The sequence below is a fragment of the Pristiophorus japonicus genome, chromosome 10 (assembly GCF_044704955.1).
Source record: "Pristiophorus japonicus isolate sPriJap1 chromosome 10, sPriJap1.hap1, whole genome shotgun sequence".
Taxonomy (NCBI): domain Eukaryota; kingdom Metazoa; phylum Chordata; class Chondrichthyes; family Pristiophoridae; genus Pristiophorus; species Pristiophorus japonicus.
Genome location: NC_091986.1, coordinates 107,453,335 through 107,472,311, shown reverse-complemented (window position 1 = coordinate 107,472,311; position 18,977 = coordinate 107,453,335). Strand labels below are relative to the sequence as shown.

At 43.6% G+C, this 18,977-nt stretch overlaps 1 protein-coding gene across 3 annotated transcripts in view; it reads left to right on the top strand.

Annotated features, from left to right (window-relative positions):
- The window catches only part of LOC139275058 (protocadherin Fat 3-like), a 941,319-nt gene that overhangs the window by 480,485 nt on the left and 441,857 nt on the right, over positions 1–18,977 (top strand). For all 3 annotated transcript variants that reach the window (XM_070891994.1, XM_070891992.1, XM_070891993.1), the window contains exon 3: positions 4,176–4,490. In XM_070891994.1, coding sequence (XP_070748095.1) covers positions 4,176–4,490 — 315 coding nt within the window. The remainder of the gene's footprint in view (positions 1–4,175; positions 4,491–18,977) is intronic.

Here is an 18,977-nt window from a genome sequence, read left to right as displayed (position 1 = left end):
AAGGCATTCGATAAGGTGCCACCAAGCGGTTATTGAACAAAATTAGGGCTCATTGGAGAGATTGGAGGTACTATACTGACATTGTTTGAGGATTGGTTAATGGACAGAAAACAGAGAGTAGGAATAAACAGATCATTTTTTGGTTAGCAGGCTATAACTAGTGGGGTGCCGCAAGGATTGGTGCTTGGGCCCCAGCTATTAACAATATATATCAATGATTTAGATGAGGGGACCAAATGTAATATATCCAAATTTTCTGATACAAAGCTAGATGGGAATATATGTTGTGTGGTGGATGCAAAGCGACTTCATGGGAATATAGACAGGCTAAATGAGTGGGCAAGAACATGACAAATGGAATATAATGCAGAGAAATGTGAAGTTATCCACTTTGGTAGGAAAAATAGAAAAACAGAGTATTTTTTAAATGGTGAGAGATTGCGAAATGTTGGTGTTCAGAGGGACCTGCGTGAACTTGGACACGAATCAGTGAAAGTTAACATGGAGGTGCTGCAAGCAATTAAGAAAGCAAATGGTATGTTGGCCTTTATTACAAGAGGATTTGAGTACAAGAGTAAAGACATCTTACTGCACTTATATAGGGCCCTGGTGAGCCCTGGTGTTGTTTTGGTCTCCTTACCTAAGGAAGGATATACTTGCCATTGAAGGAGTGCAACAACGGTTCACCAGACTGATTCCTGGGATGGGGGGATTGTCCTATGAAGAGCGATTAAGAAGACTAGGCCTATATTCTCTAGAGTTTAGAAGAATGAGAGGTGATCTCATTGAAACATACAAAATTCTTACAGGGCTTGACAGGGTAGATGCTGGGAGGATGTTTCCTCTGGCTTAGGAATCTGGAACCAGGGATTAAAGTCTCAGAATAAGGGGTCGGCCATTTAGGACTGAGATGAGGAGAAATGTCTTCACTCAGAAGATGGTGAATTTTTGGAATTCTCTATCCCAAAGGGCTGTGGAACCTCAGTCTTTGAGTATATTCAGGACAGAGATCGATAGATTTTTGGATATTAAGGGAATCGAAGGATATGGGGATAGTGCAGGAAAGTGGATTTGAGGTAGATCAGCCATGATCTCATTGAATGGCGGAGCAGGCTCGCGGGGCTAAATGGCCTACTCCTGCTCCTAATTCTTATGTTCTTATGTAAGTGTTGGCAGCGTCTCTCTCAGTCTGCTGAATGCTTGCTTTTCAGAGCAAGATTAGGCCCCAGCGCTGAACTCAGCGCTATGGTCCAAGTTTGTAGACATGGCGTCAAGTCAGCGTTGCACGCCAACTGACATCACGCTCTCTTCATTTACAGTCCAGGGCCAGCACTGCACGGCAACGCTCTGGCCATCACCAAAATGCCGGCCACTGAATCCGGCCAGAGAAGGGCGCTAGAGTGGAGGCCACCATTTTTCGATAAGTTGGCTGTAAAGCACTTTGAGACATCCTGCAGTCGTGAAAGGTGCTATCTAATTGCAAGACTTTCTTTCTTGCATTTCTTTTATACCAGGCAGAGTTTAGGAATACAGGTTCACATAGCAAATGCAAGCAATCTGAGAGCATGGGGGATTGGAGAGCTGGAGAATGCAGGAGAATAGGTCTGGGCCAGGATCAGCATTATTGATGTATTGATGGACATAGACAGCCGAAGTGAGTGGGCAAAAATTTGGCAGATGGAGTATAATGTTGGAAAGTGTGAGGTCATGCACTTTGGCAGAAAAAAAAATCAAAGAGCAAGTTATTATTTAAATGGAGAAAGATTGCAAAGTGCCACAGTACAGCGGGACCTGGGGGTACTTGTGCATGAAACACAAAAGGATAGTATGCAGATACAGCAAGTGATCAGGAAGGCCAATGGTATCTTTATTGCAAAGGGGATGGAGTATAAAAGCAGGAAAGTCTTGCTACAGCTTTATAAGGTATTGGTGAGGCCACACTTGGAATACTGCGTGCAGTTTTAGTTTCCATATTTACGAAAGGATATACTTGCTTTGGAGGCAGTTCAGAGAAGATTCACTAGGTTGATTCTGGGGATGAGGGGGTTGACTTATGAGGAAAGGTTGACTAGGTTGGGCCTCTACTCACTGGAATTCAGAAGAATGAGAGGTGATCTTATCGAAACATATAAGATTATGAGGGGTCTTGACAAGTTGGATGCAGAGGGGTTGTTTCCACTGATGGGGGAGACTAGAACTAGAGGGCATAATCTTAGAATTAAGGGGCCGCCCATTTAAAACTAATGAGGAGGAATTTCTTTTGAGGGTTGTAATTCTGTTGAATTCGCTGCCTCACAGCTGTGGAGTCTGGGACATTGAATAAATTTAAGACCGAGATAGACAGTTTCTTAAGGGGATAAGGGGTTATGGGGAGCGGGCGGGGAAGTGGAGCTGAGTCCATGATCAGATCAGCCATGATCTTACTGAATGGTGGAGCAGGCTCGAGGGGCCGTATGACCTACTCCTGTTCCTATTTCTTATGTTCTTATGAAGTTTAGTCATATTAAATAGTTTTATGCCCATCACATTGGATGTTGATATATTGAGTCTCAACTAAATTATAGTAGATCTATGTGCCTACACAGCTCCTATATCAGTCGTCTTTATTAGTCTTTCTCCTATGTCACACTGATTATTGGAAACTTGTTGCACTCACTGTATATTAATGAGTAAACTGTTGCAGTGTAATAATAAGATGGCATATTTCCCTCTGTGCCTTATGCATGCATATATATGAATGTTAATCTGTCGATCGTAAACTATCCAGGGAGCAAAATTCAAAGTTAGCATCTGGCACTGTGGAATGGTAAGTTAATGTTGCATAAATCCGTGAATAGACCAAAGCCAAACAGAAGAGCTCATTGTTGTCTTGATGTGTCTTTTTCAGAGTGGTCGGTTTCTGTGTGACTGTTACCAAAGAAATGTTATTTAGGAAATTCACAGCAATGGTTGAACAGCAGAAATGTAGGGATAGATCATGTATTTCACTCCTAACTACTAAAACATTTACAAATAAAAGAAAGTTAATGAAAGTCGGTCTGTAGTCATGTAATAATGTATTCAGTAAACATTGTAGCCTATCTGATTAACTTAGAAAGTATGTTGGTAATATTACTGGGCACATTGTTAACACATATTTGTGTAACATTTTTATGCAACTTTAGAAGGTAAATGCCGCCTCTAAAATAGTGAAAAGGGATGTCATACAAACATGTGCCTGCTAATATCACTAACAGCAAGTTCTAGGCTATTATCATCTGAAGCTTAACAGCTTAATGGCTGAGTTACTTGTTCAGTGTGATAAATGTGGCTGCCAACAACACAAAAAAATGACTTGTCCCATTGTAATATAGTTTGTGATATATATCAAAATCATGTACCTGCCCACATCAGTGACTCGACTTCATACTTTCAGTCTCAAATAGTTGTAAAAACAGCACTTGCATCTGTTTTCAGCCAGTTATTGCAGTGAGAGTTTCACCTTCAAAATGGGCAATGGGTCCTTGAGAATCTGAGGAAAAATGGGCTTAAAATTAATTTAATGAAAAAGGGCACAGAATAAATTGGATAGGGTATATTGCATAAATTGGATAGGGTAAAAAATAAAAATACAAGAGAGAATAGTGAAGGATAGATGGGCGAGCAAAAGGGAAGTGATTTTTAAATTTTAATTTGTTTTTAAGTATTTAATTGGACAGGATCAATGTAACAATAATGGAGCCCCAAGATACCCTTGACATTTGATCAGCTTTATTACTGTAATATTAGGATAGTTAGCCCAGGATGACTGGAATTCCCCAGACCTGCCAGCAGTCTATGCATTACTTATTTAATAGTGGTGCTTTAGTAAGATCAAGACCAATAATTAGCAATTTATGTCTTACCCTGCACGATACTTCAGGATAGGTTTTAATGCTGTACAGCAGCACAATAGATTTATGATGTAGCTAGATAATGAAGAACTGAAAAAGATGAAAGCAGGCAAATGAGCATACTGCTCAAAATTATTAACCGCCATTTGCTGTACTGATTCTTTCAATCCATTTTATAGTACATTGTACAAGTATCATCACTAAGATATTTAGGATTATTTTTGAAACATACCTTGTATGGTGAATGTATGAGGATCAAACATAATGTAATCTATTTCTTTCTCTTTTTGCTTCCTATTTTAGGTATTATTAATACAGCTGATATGCTCGATCGTGAAACAACGGCATCCTACTGGCTTACTGTGTATGCTACTGACCATGGAGTTGTTCCATTGTTTTCATCCATTGAGATCTACATCGAGGTTGAAGATGAAAATGACAATGCACCAATACCTTCTCAACCCATTTACCATCCATCGGTTATGGAAAACTCTCCCAAGGATGTTCCTATTGTTCAAATTCAGGCCTATGATCCAGATTCCAGTTCCAGTGACAAAATGACTTTCAGGATTACAAGTGGAAACCCCCAGAATTTCTTCACTATTAACTCTAAGACAGGTAAGACTCAATGTTTCTTTTTATCCATTCTGTACTGAGAAACTAGTCACTTGGAAAATAGTTTTCAAGCACCGGGTGCTATCTGTTTTACTGTTTTATACGTTGGAATGCTTTCTTTGCTGCTAACTCATGTATGATCGCAAATAATTAAGAATGACCATTCTCACACATTCTCTTGGTGGAATATCACAAATATAGTAGTGTTCATGTGGTGATAGGATGTTATCGTGCATCTGTGATTGCCAACATGATGAGTCATGTCTTCAAGCCAATAGTTGAGCAAACAGTTGGTGCTTTACCACAAAGAAAAGAGGTCCCTGCTTATTGTTAGCTTAAGTGAAATTGATTGGTATGCGGATCAGGTCATCTCCATGTCTTCTATGACTTGAATATGTTTCATAGCCAAATGAGAAAACAAAATCTCAACCTCTCCCCCACTCACCTTAAATTTTAATGGAGAAACACTGTTACTATTTTTTTTAAATACGCAATAAACCGAAACTTGATCAAGTGCATAAAACATCTACCATCTACATCAACCATCTGTCTTGACATGCTTTAAGTATGGATCTCAATAGCACAGTATTTTAATACAGTATTCGCATCATAGAGCTGTTGGGCCAAATGGCCTGTTTCTGTGCTATAAATTCCATATAAGCTGGCATGGTTAATCCTTTCTTCTGACATCATTTTGGAGGGGGAGCATGGGGTTTGGTGAAACAATGGAGGGGTAACCTGAAGTTTGGCATAAGGAGGGTGGAATGTGGAGCATGGATCATATTTGATTTCCTGGGGCTGGATTTTAACACCCAGAGATGGTTGGGGTCAGGTCAGAGGTTGAAATGAACAGATTAACAAGTGCGAGGGGGGTGGCAGCCAACTCGGTCCCAGGTGGTGGATTGCCAATTTAAATATTTTAATTGAGCCGGCAGCCTCTGATTTACCCTGTTTTACAGGGTTAACTGTGGCCTGCTGGGTTTCCCAAGCCTCGGGAAAGCCGGCAGCTCAAGGGAGACAAGAACACGAGGACAGCTTCAGGGAGAAGTTAAGTGCCTTTACAGCATTCCTTGTGGGCCAGGAGGAGCAAGAGCCCACCTAGCTTCCTCCACCACCCCACACAAAGATCGCCGGAGTCGGAGATCACCTTCCTCCACCGCCCGTCTCCCCCCTGCCCCCCGCCATCTCTGGGTTAGGGATCGGACCTACCTGGTCCTGCCAGGAATCTGGATCATAGGCCTGAATTTGACTGGAAGCCAAGCCTGTCAATCAGACTGACGTTCAGACTGGGAACATCTCAAAGACAAAAAACGCATGCTGAGAAACGTAGACTTCCAGATTTCTGATCCGAAAATCTGCCCCCACCCCCAACCCCACACTGCCGACATAACCCGTCCCTGTTGCCATTCACATCCCGTTGCCTGTCAGCAGTGATAGGAGGGCAGGGGCCTAACAACATAGTTGGGAGTGTGTCTCAGGTCTGGAAGCACAGGTTGGTAACTATTTAAGAGTGCTTTAATTTAGTGTTGTTGTTTGGTTCTTGGAAGTCATTCTCTGTCTGTGCCTCTGCCCGACCATCCCCCTTGCGCTTGCCTCGCCTTCATCCTCTGTCTCCCCCATTCCCTGACCTACCAGAACTGGCACCAAGAATCAGAATGCAAAGATAGCCTAATCCAGAACTGCATGTCAAGTTGGTCTAAGTGCCTCTGTGCCTAGATGAAAATTACTCGCAATGAAGTTTCTGTTAATGTCATAGTACATAAGGAATCAGACCAATGGGTACATTTTCAATGAGCCTCTTTACAGCTAGGGTGTTAGGAAATTCTCTCGTTTCATTTTTAACAAACCTGATTAATGACATGTTACAATTTAAGTCCTGGCATCAGTAAATTATAGTCCTTTAATGTGAAAATTGTGCAGTACTTCAGTGTACCGCACATTATTCCGAGTATAGATGCATTAAAAGCTAGGTTTTATTTTCATTTTTGCTTATTGTCATCACTAAAAATAATTTATGGCGATACGTTGCTAAAATATCTCTTATTTGGCAGCTCATATTAGAAATTTATAGTGTCGTGAATATTTTGCATAAAATATGTTTTAACTGCCACATTTACCTGAAATACATGAGAATCCCTTCCAAAATAAACTCTTCACGTTTAACTCAGTTAAAAGTTTTTAAAGACTTATGGTATATGAAATACTGGCTAAAATTTCAATCAAGAGTTAAGATAGATTACTTATGGTCATATAAAAATTCAAGACCATTTATCTGTAGATACTAATGTATTAAGCCTGTGTTGGGCTTCATGTATAGAAAATTAAAATGTAAAAATAAAACATTTTTGAATCAAACTGAATTCTACCACAAATTATACTTTTACGTTCATTTTGACAATTACAATCATGATTGATGCTTGAAGTGTTGACATTACATTTGTTAGTGCAAAGTGAATGACAGAGCCGTTTATAAAATACTGTGAGATTTGAAGCATAAATTGTAAAATGTCAAGCATCTTGTATAGCCCATATTGCTGTAGCATCTGACAGCCACTGAAGATGCATTTAAAGTTTCAATTAAACTCAGTCATGATGATAAAGCGTAGACACTGTAAAACTAATCAACATTCTCATTTCAAGCAAAGCTCTTTAATACTGTCTAAGTTGCAACATGTTCAAAGCCATTTGCAAATTGAAGCTGACAGATATGGTTGAATGGACTTCCTGAAATGCCAATACTTTGCTTGAAAATTTTTTTTTTAGCAAGGTTGCATGTAGGCTTTCTTCTTGGCAATTCACACTGCTGAATTGATGGCATCCTATAACTGCTTAGGTTTCAATCAATCACTACTCTTCCTATGACAAAGGAATTGAGAATAGAAAGTAGACTATTGGAGAGAAAAAATTGGATCTAAGAGTAATCTTAGTGCATTGCATTCAACTCCTTTCTTCTTGTGTTATCCACATAAGTTCCTCCTTGAGTAGAAAGGTTCAAACTGTCTGTTGTACTCAGCAGTAATTACCAGCCACAAAAATATATTAAATAGTGATTTATAGTTAGCTTTTTTGGCCAGGTGAAGCAGAGCATACAGACAAATATGATGGTTCTAGAGGTCCAGCTTTGAACTGATATGTTTGCCAACCTGAATTAAACTGTTCCTCAGGAAAAACCATAGGAATAAACCCCACAATAATAACCCACTTCCAGTAGCCAATTCATTTCTAATTTGTACAGCTAATTATGTAGAAATGATGTGGGCTTTGTATATTTAAATGAATTAGAGAGGTTTTGCTCATTCATATAGTTGCTACTGCAGTGTACCATTTTGTAAATGTGGGTTGAAACCTCCATGATCAGCAGGTACCCTGCAAACTGATGAGGTATTTAAACTATACAGAGAATGTCACTTCGGCACATTAAATTTAATAAATTATGCTAATGTCAAGAGTAATAGTAATGTTCTTGGGAATACGTTTCTTGTTTTTTGCTGCATTTTTCTATCTTTGTGGGATATTCAACAATTTTTGTACCAGTTTGAGTGAGTAGCAACCTTAGGACATGGCTTATGACCCTATGGCTGTACAGTGGTCTTTAATCACTTGAACCTTTGAGTTGCCTTTAATTAGCATTGTGATGCGATGAACATATGTGTACGGAGCATTATAGTTTGAATTCTGCTTTGTTATTGTTTAGTATAATTAGTCATAATATCAGATTTTGCAACTGTAGATGGGCAGAGATCAAAAGATTAGTGATTATCAGGGGTTCAGCTAATCAGTATTCAAATTTCTCTATTAACATTAATAGAGGCTTAGCTGGAGCTTGGGAAAAATATGGTAGTAAAAGAGGACGGTGAGTTCGGCGGCAATTTGCATATTTGAAAATAATCTGTGAGGTAGATTAGATAGTTACTTTATATCACAATCTAGTTATTCTGTGAGGTTCTGTTGTATAATCACCCAAAAGGACCAAACCAGAAGAAGGAAGAAGGTTTTTATTTTATTTTAAATGAATCGACATATATATCACCAACACAATAAACTGACTACCCTCGGGGGATAATGGAAATTGTCAGATAATTGAGAGTCTGTAAATTTTCAGCTTGCACATTTGGTACAGCAATATTAGGAATGATGAACATTGACGAGTATAATGTAAATAACAGAAACATTATGTAATTTTCACAAAGATAAAGAGATGAAATTCAAAAGTTTAGCATGCTGTGCATTGATCTTGTTTGAACAAGATGCAAAAGTTGCAAGAAGCACAATTGAGGACTTTGTTACTAAAGCATGCGAGTGATGCAGGATGTTAAAGTACTTTAAAAACAATTGTACAGCATACTTACCTCACTTTGGGCCCAAGTTTTGGGCCGTGCCGAGAACGGCGCAGCCCCGACCTAGACACCCATTTTTCGCGCCACAAAGTGCGCCTAAAAAAAACTTCCTGATTCTCCGGCTCCCTGCTGGTCCTCTGGCCCTCAGCGCGGCGCAGCACGAGCTGTGTGGGGCGGAGCTAGGTCCCTGCGCTGAAAACAGTGCCGGGACCTCTGCACATGCGCGCTACAGTGGGCGCGCATGTGCAGTAGCTCCAGGCGCCCAAAACTGTGTGGGAGGGGCTCGAAGCACGCAGCCCCTAGCCCTAGCCGAATGGCCTCACTGGGGCTGTGTGCATAAGGCTGCCTTCCACGCCCAGCTCCTGCTCGGACCCGACTCGACTCCCGCTCCCCCCCCCCCCCCCCCGGACCCGACCGCGACACCGACCCGACTCCCGCTTCCCCCCCTGGACCGGACCAGATCCCCCGGACTGGACCCGACCCGCGCACCTGACAACCCCCCCACCCGCACCTGACCTCCCTCCCCCCGCCCCCGACATGAACCGACCCGAACCGACCTCCCTCCTTCCCCCCCCCCCCCCCCCCCCCCGACCGACCCGTGCTCCCGACCGCTCCCTCCGCCCCCCCCCCCCCCCCCCCCCCCCCTGGACCGGCTCCGACCCGCGCTCCCGACACCGACCCGACCCAACGCCACCTACCTGTAAATCTGGTGCTGGGGATGGGCCCTGCCCGAAGTCTTGGGCCTGGCCGCCGGGCCCGGCCCGTTCAGCCTCCCCCCCACTCTCCTTCCCCCCTCCCTCCTCCTTCCCCCCCCTCCTCCTTCCCCCCTCTTCTCCTTTCCCCCCATTCTCCTTTCCCCCATTCTCCTTTTCCCCCCTTTCCCCTTTCCCCCTTCCCCTTCCCCTTTCCCCCCCTTTCCCTTTCCCTCCTCCTTCCCCTTCTCTCCCCCCTTCCCCTTCTCCCCCCTCTCCCCCTTCTCCCCCCCTCCCCCTTCTCCCCCTTCTCCCCCCTCTCCCCCCTTCTCCTTCTCCCCCCTCTCCCCCTTCTCCCCCCTCCCCATCCCTCCCCCTTCCCTCCCTCCCCCTCTGCCTTCCTCCCTCCCTCCCCACCCCCTTCCCCCCCTCTCTCCCGCTACCTCCCTCCTCCCCCTCCCCTCACTGTCAGAAACACAGACACTGACAGATAGAGAGTGAGAGACACACACAGACAGACAGACAAAGAGATAGAGATACTGACAGAGACACACTGTGGGATGGGGGGGGGGGCATCCCAGCACGCTGTTGGAGAACTCCCGGTGCTGCAGTCGGTAAGTACAAAATGTTTTATTTATTGATTTAAAAAAAAAAATTATTTCTTATTAATTTTTTGGGATTGATTTATTGGTTGATTTATTGATGTTTTTATCATTTATTATTGATGATGGCTCTTTATTTGTAAAACTGAAGTGTTTAATGTTTGTAAACTTCCCTTTAAACCCCCCCCCCCCCCCATTCCCTACGCCTGATTTGTAACCTACGCCTAATTTTCTAAAATGTAGACAAGGTTTTTTCGAGCGTACAAAAATCTTCACTTACTCCATTCTAAGTTAGTTTGGAGTAAGTTTTCACTGCCGAAACTTTGAAAACAGGCGTAAGTGGCCGGACACGCCCCCTTTTGAAAAAAAAATTCTGTTCCAAATGAAACTGTTCTAACTGACTAGAACTGGAGCAAACTAAATGCCGAGAATTTGAATTTCTAAGATACTCCGTTCTACACCAGTTGCTCCAAAAAATCAGGAGCAACTGAGGCCGAAACTTGGGCCCACAGTACTAGAATTGCTGTCAGATCATTTTGGAAGTACGCTGTACAATCCATAGCCACAATCCTCAATTTGACAATTCTGATCAACTCAATTGAGCTTTTGATAAACAGATTGCTTGTTGTCCCACTGCAAGGCATTGTCCAACAAAATTCTGGTAGATAGTTGGAAAGGTGGGTAACAGGCGTGTGAACAATTGTGGCTCCATTACAATGAAACAAGATAGTTGCAGAAGATGACTCGTACTAATACTCGGGGTCATATGATGAACAGACATTGTTATGGTTTCTAAAGTCACAGAGCCCTCAATTGCATTCGTTCTCTCACCCACAAGTATTCCTAATATAATTAGAGATTTGTATTAATGCTTGGCCATTTGGGAAGATTATTTTTCTTTTAGTGATCTGAGATTACATTAATTCATTTCATTTATATTATGGGATCCAGATTAGCCAGATTGAAAAGCAGTTATAGTGAGGGAGGGTCAAATTATTAACACAAATGTTGCTTATAGATAGCTTTGACTTAACCACAACCCATTATCAATAATTGTAGGTGAAGTCATGCAATCCCATTCCCTGGACCCATGGACCTTGTCATTTAAATGGTCAGTCAAGTGTACTAATTGCAAACTGCAGTGGCCTTCAACCAGTTTACTCAGAAGAGAAGTTCTCCAGATTCAGAATAAAAGCATTTAAAATCTGATTGTTGCGACACATTAAATTGAATTCTAATCAGCTTCTTTTGGAAACCTGAGGGTTGTTGTCAGTTGGTAGTGGGTTAATGAAGTTCCTTGCCATTAAACAAAATCAGAAGTGCAAATGCCGTGTTGTTTTCAGCTGAATAACGGTATTTTTTGTAGGAAATTTGAAATTTATAATTCAGTGGGAAAATAATCATTAATGAAAATACAATTCTTGTAGGACATCTACCACCCAAAATTTCCAAACAGGTCAAAATGTGGAATAAACCGAGTTTACAGTATTTCATAGAAACCAGAAATGACAACACATGAGGCCAACTGGGCCATTGTGCTTGTACCACAGTTCACTTTCCAACTGGAGCTTATAGGGCTCAATTTTCCCAGGTCATTTGCGCAGTTTTTTTGGTGCGCGACATTTTTTTTGTGTATTTTTTTTTTTAAGTTTCCCCCTGCGATCTGCACCAGCGTAACTGACTTAGTTACGATTTTTCTAAACTAGTTTTTTTCACGTTCCCTCATGTCTGCGCCGGTTTTTTATAAATTTTCGCAATTTGGCCAAAATGTTTTCCTCCTAAGTCAGCGTATACGGCCACTCCTGAAAAATCTTCTGGGCACTTAAGAAAACCAGCGCATATTGACAAATTGGCGCTGAAAGATGCCATTGTTTTTAATCAAAGATTTTGGAGGGAGTCAAGAGCACTGTAAAAATCAATAGTAGAGTTCAACTTTTTTTTACCTGTCAACATAACAAATGGAAATTTGTTGTATTTCAGAAGTTTTCTCTTTTTTTACTCACTTACACGCCACCACCAAAGGTCTTGAAGCAGGGCTGGAGGGTCGTAGCTTTGGCTGGCAGAATTGGCCCCACACCTGGACACAAGGGTTCGGGGCTCAGCCCGGGGGGGGAGAGGAGAGAGAGAGCAAGGTGCCGATGGGTAGGCTTCTTCAGATTGAGCCCGGGGAGCGAGGTGCCGATGGGAAAGGCTTCTACAGACTGAGCCCGGGGAACAAGGTGCCGATCAGAAGGCTTATGCAGACTGAGCCTGGGGAGCGAAGTGCCAGTCGGAAGGCTTCTGAAGTCTGCAATAAGTGGGAGCATGGAGAGAGAGAGAAGGAGTGAAGTCACATGACTGTAGGGTGTTCGTTTTACACTCTACCTTGATTCGTAGACTTCGCGAATTACAGGAAAGGATTACACTTGATGCAAATTTTAGGCTTAACACAATTGTCAGTTTTATTATGCAAAAACTAACTAAAAACTACAGAACAAGACTTCTGAGAGAATTGACCGAAGACATACAATCATCCGTCCAGTTAGTTGCTGTAACCATAGATTGTAGGTTCGTGGCCGTTGGTTCTGTTCCTCTTCGATGTTCCCTCTTGTCGTTCTCTTCGCTTCTGTTTCTTCCGCATTCATTACGTTCCTTTTCGTTTGCCTCGAGCTGCTTCTAGCTCGTGTATATATATATATCCATTTTATGAATAAATCACCCACTGAGCTGAGGTTTCTGTTAATGTGTCTGGATTGATCCGCTGTTTGTGGTGATCTGTTTGACTGGTTGCGATGATTGGCCTGGATATCCACAATTTGCACAGAGTCTACAGGGCAAAAGATAACTTACTATCTTAAGTGTCCCGTTCTCCAAGAATGTACGCCTTGTGGGGTTCTTTTGTTGTCCTGGTTTCTTGCAGAATTGCAGACTCTGGAGGGAATTGTTTTTCCCCCTACAGCCAATCAATCCAGGGGCTCTTCTGTGGGATTTTATGAGTTGTATCAATCCTTGGGACTAGACTTTCCACTAGGTGGCCATCACCCCCAAAAATGGGCCTTGTTCCAGTGATGTAGGACGTCTCATCCTTAGTAATCGCTGGTACAGAGCCCATTTTTTTTTTGTTGCGATTTTCCACTCGGCCATAGACCGGTGATATGGAATGGGCGATCTGATTTTTTGGCGATGTCGTGTTCGCCCATCGAACGAGGAAGTCAAAAGCTTCCCTAGCAACGGACTTCTGCGCATGTGTGAAATATTTTTTTCGGCTGACTGGTTTTATCGCATTTCGGGAGGTCAGGGATTATCTCACATGCTCAGAAGGCAGAGGGAGGGCTAGAGAGAGAGAGAGGAGATTGAGAGAGGAGGAAGAAAGAACATTAAAGTCAATTTATTTGCAGCGTTTCCAATTTTATATTTACATTTAAATCTAAATAATTGTATAACCAATTTGAAAATGACCTATGAGACAGATTCAGAGAGGAAAAGGGCTAAACCCTTTAGTGATGAGGCAAACGAGGCCCTTGTCAACGAGGTGCATGCCAGGTGGGCCGATTTGACACGGGGTGTGCATGGGAAACTTCCTCCCCGTGTCTACCGAAAAATTTGAGCGGAGATTGCAGACATGGTTTCGTCTGCATTCCATGAGGCGAGGGGAAGTGACCAGTGCAGAAAATGCTGGAATAGCTTGGTGGCTGCAGCAAGAGTAAGTGGCATTTTATATTTTATATTTTACTGATGCATGCAAATTTTTATTAGAATAATGAATCTCCTGCATTGAATCTAATCCTTGAATGTATGTTAACCATGTTAACAGTAATTTGCACTTAATATTTTATAATTTATATTTAATGTTTTACTTTTGCATGGAAATTTTTATTAGAGCAATGAATGTCCTGCATTTAATTCAAGTTTGACATTCTTTATTGTATTAATTAAACCATGTTAACAGTAAGTTGCATTTTCTATTTCAAATTTTATATTTAATATTTTACTGATGCATGCATGCATGTAAATTTTTATTATAACAATGAATCTCCTGCATTGAATTTGAGTTTGTCTTTCTTAAATGTGTTATGTAAACCATGATCAGATCCAGACAGTGATCTGAACCAGCAGCATGTAACATTTTAAACATTTTAAACTGTTGTGACCTCAAGATACTTCCTAGTCCATTAGCTTATGCCATGCCATGCCATGCTCTTTTCTCGTTTGCAGAAGAAGATATCTATCAACCATGCCGAGCAACGGCTGACAGGGGGTGGCACTGCTCAGCTGCAGCCAACATCTGAAATTGAAGAGCTTGCGGCCGCGCTGGTTGGCCATGATAGCCATGCGGCTACCACCCGTGGTCTGGCCGAACCCAGCCATGCGTTCCATGAGTAATTTTTAATTTGTCGAACTGTATTAAGTATTAAAAACATAAGTATGTAACTGATCTAATGTCCTGTAATTATAATGCAAAATGCAATATACTTGTAATGTACTTATGATGTACTAATATGTCATTTCATGCATGCATAAGAAGCAGGGCAAAAGAAGCAGGGATTGCAGCAGCTACAGCTTTCTGGGGTAGTGAAAAGTATTGATATGTAACGTCTCTTGGTAATGTTCACCGTTATGTTCTAATAAGCTCTGTAACAATGTCATCATATGTGTTTTTAAAGTAAACCTGATACACTGGTACATGTGCAGTCAGCACCAGCACCTTCACCTGTACCATCGGTGAAGCAGAAGGAACAAGAGGAGCTAGAGGAACATGAGCACTTTCCTCGCCTAGAGGAGGAGCAGAAGGAGGACGAAGAAGAGCTGGAGCTCCTGCACGAGGCGTCTATTGATTTGGGGTGGGGGGGGGGTTGAACCTCCATTGGTCATCTCCATTGAGAGCGATGAGGCACCGGGACCAAGCGGTGTGCAGCTGGCGACGCCAAGGCACGACATATTGCACACACTGACCCCACGGAGGTCGGGTTAGCGAGGTGAGCAATCGCCTACCTCGGAAGGGCAGACGGAGATCACACATCATGTGCAGGGAGATCACACCTTCGGCATGCGTTGCTGGCTGGACAAGGCGCTGCACCCCAAGGTCTCTTGTTGGCTCAAAGTGCGACCCCTAGCACTCAAGCGAGTATGGAAGATACAGTTCCTCCTGACTCAGAAGACGAACATCGTCATGCTTCGTCTTCCACTCTCATACCACCACCAGGGCAGGAAGTCTTGTTGTTGCCCGTTGCATGCCAGCTTCATCTTGGTCTGCGGAGACCAAAACGGGCGGGCGGTGCTACAACACGGGTTGGGAAAGGACCTGAAGGGAAAAGTGGCAGCAGGTAGGGAGGGGGGTTGCATTTTCATAATAATTTGTTAATTTTTTTAAAGTTTGTACTTTCATTGTTGTTTGGGGTGGGGGGGAGGGGGGAGGGGTGGGTTGGGGGGGTGGGGAGAGGGTGTTGATAAAATATTTTAAATAATTATTTCTGTTAAATAAAATGTTTTATTGAGTTTAACAATTGTTGTGCATTCTCTCATAGTTACATTAAGCATTATATTTTAACAATTGTTCTGCATTTGTTGTGCATTCTATTATTATAACAAAAGCTTACTTAAGTTAAGCATTAATGCAAATGCCAGGCCAATGCAGGCAAGGCAAAAACATAACTCAACACAAATGCAACTTTTGCTTAACCTTAACTGTAAATGTAAATGTGACTATCCACAATGTAAGTTCAGGAAAAGCGTTCATAAATGAACTGCTGACACCACAGCTTAGCAGCCGCGTAACTACCACTAGGTACTGATCGTCGGAGGGAGCGGGCGGGGGGAAGGGGGAGTGCGGCCGCAGGGTGGGGGCGTGGTGGGACCATGGCTAGATCGCCCAGGCTGATTGGCCTCCTCTAGGTCCTCACCAGCCTCCTCTTCCGCCACTTCCTCCTCTTGCTCCTTGCCGGCTGGCTCTTCCATCTCCCCTGCTTCTGGAGGTGGACCTGCAGCCCCACCTGGCATTTGTTGTCCTCTCCTTATAGCTAGGTTATGCAACATGCAACACACCACAATAAACTCAGTGACCTGGTCAGGGTGGTACTGTAGGCTGCCACCCGAATGGTCCAGGCATCTGAAACGCTGCTTTAGGACTCCAATTGTCTTTTTGACGATGTTGCGTGTCGCTATCTGGCTGTCATTGTAACGTTTCTCTGCTTCAGTGATGGGATTACACAGTGGGCTCTTCACAGTGGGCTTGTGTGGGGATTGGAGTGGGAGTGGCTGTTGGATCTGTCATTGGACGCGGGGTCTGGGCGTGTTCCCTTATTGCAGCAGCTAACTCCAACATGCCATCCCTCATGCGCCCTGACAGTTTATCAGTGACCTGCAACATTTCCTCCCTCATGTTGAGCAAAACTGTCTCAACTACCTGCAACATTCCCTCCCTCATGGTCACTGACAGTGTTTGCACTATCTCTGACACTCCCTCCCTGATGGTCACTGACAGCGCATCAGCTCCCTCATAGTCAATATTCCCTCACTGATGGTCCCGGATATCGTTCCCATTTCTCATGTCATTGCTGTTACTTCTCCCGACAGTCCCGCTACCTCTTCAATCACCCCACTGATGGCGTCCAGGAGTGATCGGATAAGGTCAATGTTCTCCGCACTCATTGGCATCATCTGAACGACATCTGCACCTCAGGAGAGCGTGGTCGAGCTCTCCTTGCTCTCCATCTCAACACTGGGACCCGCAACCTCGGAAGGTGGGGCCCTGGGTGTGCCTCACTGCATCCCACCACTGGGACCCACAACCTCGGAAGGTGGGGCCCTGGGTGTGCCTCACTGCATCCCACCACTGGGACCCGCAACCTCAGAAGATGGGACCCTGGGTGTGCCTCACTGCATCCCACCACTGGGACCCGCAACCTCGGAAGGTGGGGCCCTGGGTGTGCCTCACTGCATCCCACCACTGGGACCCGCAACCTCGGAAGGTGGAGCCCTGGGTGTGCCTCACTGCATCCCACCACTGGGACCCGCAACCTCGGAAGGTGGGACCCTGGGTGTGCCTCACTGCATCCCACCACTGGGACCCGCAACCTCGGAAGGTGGGAAACTATGTCAAACCACTAGTCATAGAAGGGGCTGTCACTGCAATGAGCGGCACCTCCTCGAAAGTCAGTAAAACAATGGGGGATTCATCCAGCTCTATTCCCTCCCCTTCCCCCTCACCTACATGTTCTTGGTCTGGAGGGTTGGATTTGAAGATGTTATCCTGTTCAGGCTGGTCCTCGTCTGAATTTTCTTCTACATCGTCAGGGTCGGCCTCAAGTTCTGCAAAATATAACAGAACACAGACAAATGGTTAGCAGCAGAGGAGGGGGCAGAGTGGGTGGCATGAGTAGGCTCACAAAGCACAGGCCAGGCAGCAGGCTGATTTGAAGGACCACAATGAATGATAGCACATTGCATGTACCGAAGCGTAGCTGACGGAGGCATCCCCATGAACCGAAGCAGTACTTAACATTTAGGAAAGCCAGACTGTGGAATTTGCAGGACTTACCCTCTTCCTCGAGTGTGAGCCCAGCTTGTGCAGTGGTGATTGCTTTTCTCCAGGCACGACCCATCACAGCAGCGACCCTCTCTTCCAAGGGTGTCAGTGGCTACATATTTGCCGGGCCTCCTCCTGTTCAGGTTCTTTCTCATTTGTTGTGTGCCACTTTCCTCTGCAAAGATGAAAACATAACTTTTTAGAGCGGGTGTCTTTCTGCTGGGTGGGACATATACAGCTGGTCACATTTACAATTGCAATTGCATTGAATAAATAAAAATATTACTTACACTAACTACTTGACAAGATCCTGCCACTTCTTTTTACACTGGTCTCCAGATCTCGTGGTGGTCACCATTGCACAGTAATCTTGGTTCCAGTGTTTCTTCATTTCTTTGGGTGAAACTTTTATGTAACCTCAGCTGGTGTCCAGCCCCTGCCATCTGACCTCAATCACAGTCACTTTTTCCTGTAAGAAATTCCTGGTCCTTGCACCGCGTTGCAACTTGTATTGCTGCAGCTGCAATTTTTTCAATGCTCTCACGAAGCACTTATAACACACACAACTGGCTCTTTAAAAATAGCCGATTGCCAACTCAGAGCTGTACAGCACATGCACGTCCGTTGCAACGACGTCAGAAACATAGAAACATAATTTTTTTTTCCCCACGCATGCGCAGAAGGTGCAGCACCGCAAGCTCCACCCCCCCCTCCCCCAAGGCGACTGGACACGCTGCACGGCGCTAAATTTGAATTATAGATCGGGGAAACTTTGACAAATTATTTTCGGCGCATTTCTGGCCTAGAAAAACGGGCGTAACTCTGGCAATATGCCAGAAAATGGGCTTGGGCAAAATTGAGCCCATACTCTTACCCCTTGTTCCTGCTCTTTCCCGTATGGTTTCATATTATTCCTTTTCAAATAGTTTGTTTTTCTTTAATGATGTTATACCCTCTGCATCAATAACCATTTGTCGTAAAACTTTTCCTTTTGCTCTATTGATAATTCTGATTCTCCATTTGTTACCAATTTACCAACCAGTTTGAAAACCTTTTGAAAACTATTTGATTTCCCCCTTAACATTCTCAGTTACAGGGAAAGGCCCCAACTTTTTTTCATAACTGTAAACTCTCATTCCTGATAACTTTGTTGCAAATTTTTGCTTTATGCTTTTCATTGCTCTATTTTCCATCATAATACTGGTGCCCAGTAATACACACAATTCTTCAATTATGACCTAACCAATGTCTTGTACAAATTCAACACCAGTTCCTTGCATTTTTATTCATTTAAATTGTCAGTCAAGTGTACTACCTACAAAACCCAGATTCCCAAATTTACAGCCTTTTCTACC